This window comes from Coloeus monedula (genome assembly GCF_965178545.1).
Source record: "Coloeus monedula genome assembly, chromosome: 5".
Taxonomy (NCBI): domain Eukaryota; kingdom Metazoa; phylum Chordata; class Aves; order Passeriformes; family Corvidae; genus Coloeus; species Coloeus monedula.
The window spans coordinates 59445093-59448526 of record NC_138785.1 but is presented as its reverse complement, the minus strand read 5'-3'; the positions used below and the strand labels follow the sequence as shown (position 1 = coordinate 59448526).

The 3434-nt window shown below is 46.6% G+C and overlaps 1 protein-coding gene across 1 annotated transcript; it reads left to right on the top strand.

Moving 5' to 3' along the window:
* The first annotated feature begins 793 nt into the window (after window positions 1–793).
* Window positions 794–2874, top strand: MED28 (mediator complex subunit 28). The gene is made up of 4 exons (XM_082282434.1): window positions 794–953; window positions 1038–1104; window positions 1985–2097; window positions 2561–2874. The coding sequence occupies exons 1-4, from the start codon at window positions 804–806 to the stop codon at window positions 2756–2758; spliced, it is 528 nt and encodes a 175-aa protein (XP_082138560.1). The 5' UTR covers window positions 794–803; the 3' UTR covers window positions 2759–2874.
* Window positions 2875–3434: the final 560 nt, after the last annotated feature.

Genomic DNA, 3434 nt, shown 5'->3' with positions numbered 1-3434 from the left:
TGTGGGTTTTTTAGAGGAATCTGCTGCCATCTCACACGGCTTTTGTTGTCCTGATAGTTCCTGTCTTTACTGGTGTGAGGTGGCCACACTCCAAGCAGGGACAGTATTCCCAGAATCATTCAAACGTCAAACAGACCTGACACTTAAAACGTGGGCTGATGTTTTCTTGACAGTTTGGGGGATCCAAGTCTAGAGGATGGGGATTTGTTTTTGTTTAGGGTGGGGTTGGGGGGGGGTTTTTTGTTAAATGTTGTGGAACAAGTGATAGTGAACCAGTGCTTACCCAGGCTCACATCTGTGAGATGCAGGCAGGGCAAAGGCAGGAGAAGGATGGTCCCTCGGGGAAGAATGGCTCTGCTGGCTCTGCTTACCTTGTTCCAGCAAGGCCAGTGGTATCCTGGGAAGAGTATGGCCAGCAGATTGAAGGAGGGGATGCTCCCCCCCTCCTCTGCCCTAGTGAGGCCACTTCTGGAGTGCTCTGTCCAGTTCTCAGTGCAAAAAAGATACGGAGCTACTGGAGAGGGTCCAGCAGAGGGCTGTGAAGAGGATGGAGGGTCCAGAACATCTCTCTTATGAGGAGAGACTGCAGGAGATGGGCCTGTTTAGTCTGGAGAAGAGAAGACTAAGCAGGGATCTCATCAATCTATTAAAGTATCTCTTAGACACATGCCCAGCGACAGGACGAGGAGTGATGGCCATAAGCCAACCCACACACAGTGGTTGCCCGAGGGTCCGGCCCTCAGCGGGCGGGGCCGCGCCGGGTCCGCTCCTCTCCCGCCGCATGCGCGGCCGCCCCTTCCGCCATGGCGGGCGCGCTGGGCGGGATGTTCGGCTCCCAGGCTCCGGGGCCGCCGCCGCCGGGGCCGCCCGGCCCGCCCGGCCTCATCCCGCCGCCCGCGGGACCGCGCAACCCCAACAACACGCTGGTGGACGAGCTGGAAGCGTCCTTCGAGGTGAGGGGGGGCAGCCGCGGGCGGGCGCTGTCCTGCCGGCGCCGGCCCCTGCAGCCGCTCAGCGTGGTGCTTCCCTCCCCGCAGGCCTGCTTCGCCTCGCTGGTGAGCCAGGACTACGTGAACGGCACGGACCAGGAGGAGATCCGCACCGGTGAGCCCTGGGGAGGAGCAGGGCCTCGCCCCTTCCCGGTGCAACGCTGCTCGGAGCAGTGGCAGGACAGAAACCCACCCGGGAATGACCGGGGTCTGGTGGGAAGGTCTGAGTGTGCCAGCTGGTTCCTGGGGTTGGGTGGGTTATTACTGGCGTGCGGTGAAACGCGTGTTTCAAGCACGCGGGAAGTGATGTGATGCATTTGGAAGCTGTATGAAGCATTAACGGGAGGGGGGAAGGGCCAGGCCAGGCTGCTCAGTAGCGGTGCTTTAGGAACTGAGTGACGCACCTCCGTGGAGGCGGAATAAATATTGGTATGAACAGGAGATTGAAAAGTGGCCCTTGACCACTCTTTAGAAGTGCAATTGCCCCTGAAAATTTTCTGAAGGTTTACTGAGGCGGCGTTTCAAAACCGGCATAAATGCTTTTCAAAACTCCTTTCTGCATTATTTGGTCATATTCATTTGTTGGCATGGAACAGCTTTTATTACCAAAACAGTAGTGTGTAATATATGAGGGCAGAATGTTCTCGTCAATACATGCACATTTTAGAACCCTACACTGAGCTTGTTGCTTAGGCATGCAGAAATGTTTTCTTTATTCAACCAAGTTCCATTAATTATTTTATTACTCCTTGTCAGAAATAAAATAAAACCTGGGAGGAAGTGTTGTCCTGCGCTTCTAAAAGAACTTGTAAGTTTGTAAAGCAGTGTCTTACACAGATGCTTAGTGGTTTTATAAATACATCATTTTAGATATTCTGAAGATTTTCTTTCTAGAAAGTACTGTGAAAAGTGTTTTTAATAGACCACTACCATGAGCAGCCTGGAATCTTATTTTTCTGGAACCTGTTCTTTCAATGTTGTTGTTATATGTTTAGGTGTTGATCAGTGCATCCAGAAGTTTCTGGATGTTGCAAGACAAACTGAATGCTTTTTTCTACAAAAAAGACTGCAGCTATCAGTCCAGAAACCAGAACAAGTAATTAAAGAGGTATGTTAATTTACCTGTCTTGTGCTAAAGCAGATACGCTGTGTACCTTAATCACCTTGTTCATATTAATTAATTAATTAATTAATTTTCTCAACATGCTGCTGTCCCTTAAGTTGGTAGAACTTGACTGTTACCGTAACTCTCACCATGAACCTGGAGAAGGTGGATGCCTGCTGCTGTGTGGAGTATTGGAACGTGACTGATAATTCATTGGAAGAGACAAACTAGTTAGATTTTGCTGGAGGTGGTGATCTCTGAAATACGTGACATAGGTGAACAGCACTAGTGCATTCATAATGCTTTCCCTCTGTAGCACTAGACACATCTCCATTATTCCATTTTTCCACTCTAAGATCAGCTTGAAAACTCAAGGTCTAAAAAAGTTTTTACATGCTCTTTATGTGAGGTGGTTATTCTTATGAATACAGTCTGTTTACTAATACACAATTTTTTTCATCCACAGGATGTTTCAGAATTAAGAAATGAATTGCAGAGAAAAGAAGCATTAATTCAGAAGCATTTGAGTAAACTGCGACACTGGCAACAGGTCCTGGAAGACATCAGTGTGCAGCACAAAAAGCCTGCAGAAATGCCTCAAGGTCCATTAGCTTACCTAGAACAAGCATCTGCGAATATTCCTGCTCCAATGAAGCAAACATAATCTTGAATTTTACACAGCTCAATATTTTAAAAGCATTCTTTGTATGCTTTCTGTATAATGTAATTTGTACTGCAAATATAGTTAAAACAATTAAGCCAAATAAATTATCTTTTATTACAAAAGTATGGATTGGTTTTATGTTTCCATGGAAAATATTCAGAGTTGCTGTTCAGGGTGCTTTCTGGTAGAAGTGTGTCTCCCCAGAATGCATCCTATTCCTTCTAGAGAGGGTGGCCCTTGCTCTCCTCTTTGTCTTTTTGGTATGATCAAAATACTTGCAAAGATTAGTGTTTGATTTTACTAGAATATTTAAATGTTTTGTGAACCAGTAATTATCCATGAGTACTACTGCAGAAACACCCTTAAGAATTGTCTGTATGTAGGTCAGACACTGTTTTTTGAAGTGAATTGTCATTCTCCACCAGACTGGCTCACCTCATGGAAGGTGTCTTGGAATACACAAATTTGGTTCTTATAGGATGAATTGAAATGGAAAAATGCACACAAAAGGGTGGGATATATAATGCAGGCCTAATGTAACTGATGTTCTGTCTCTCAGGCTACTGTCGAGGTGGTCCAAAGTACCTACCCTCAAAATAAAGATACTTACTCATTGTGGAGGTGGGGTCACCAGTGCTGTCCAGTATACAGAATTATGTTCAATTTCAGTGCTCTA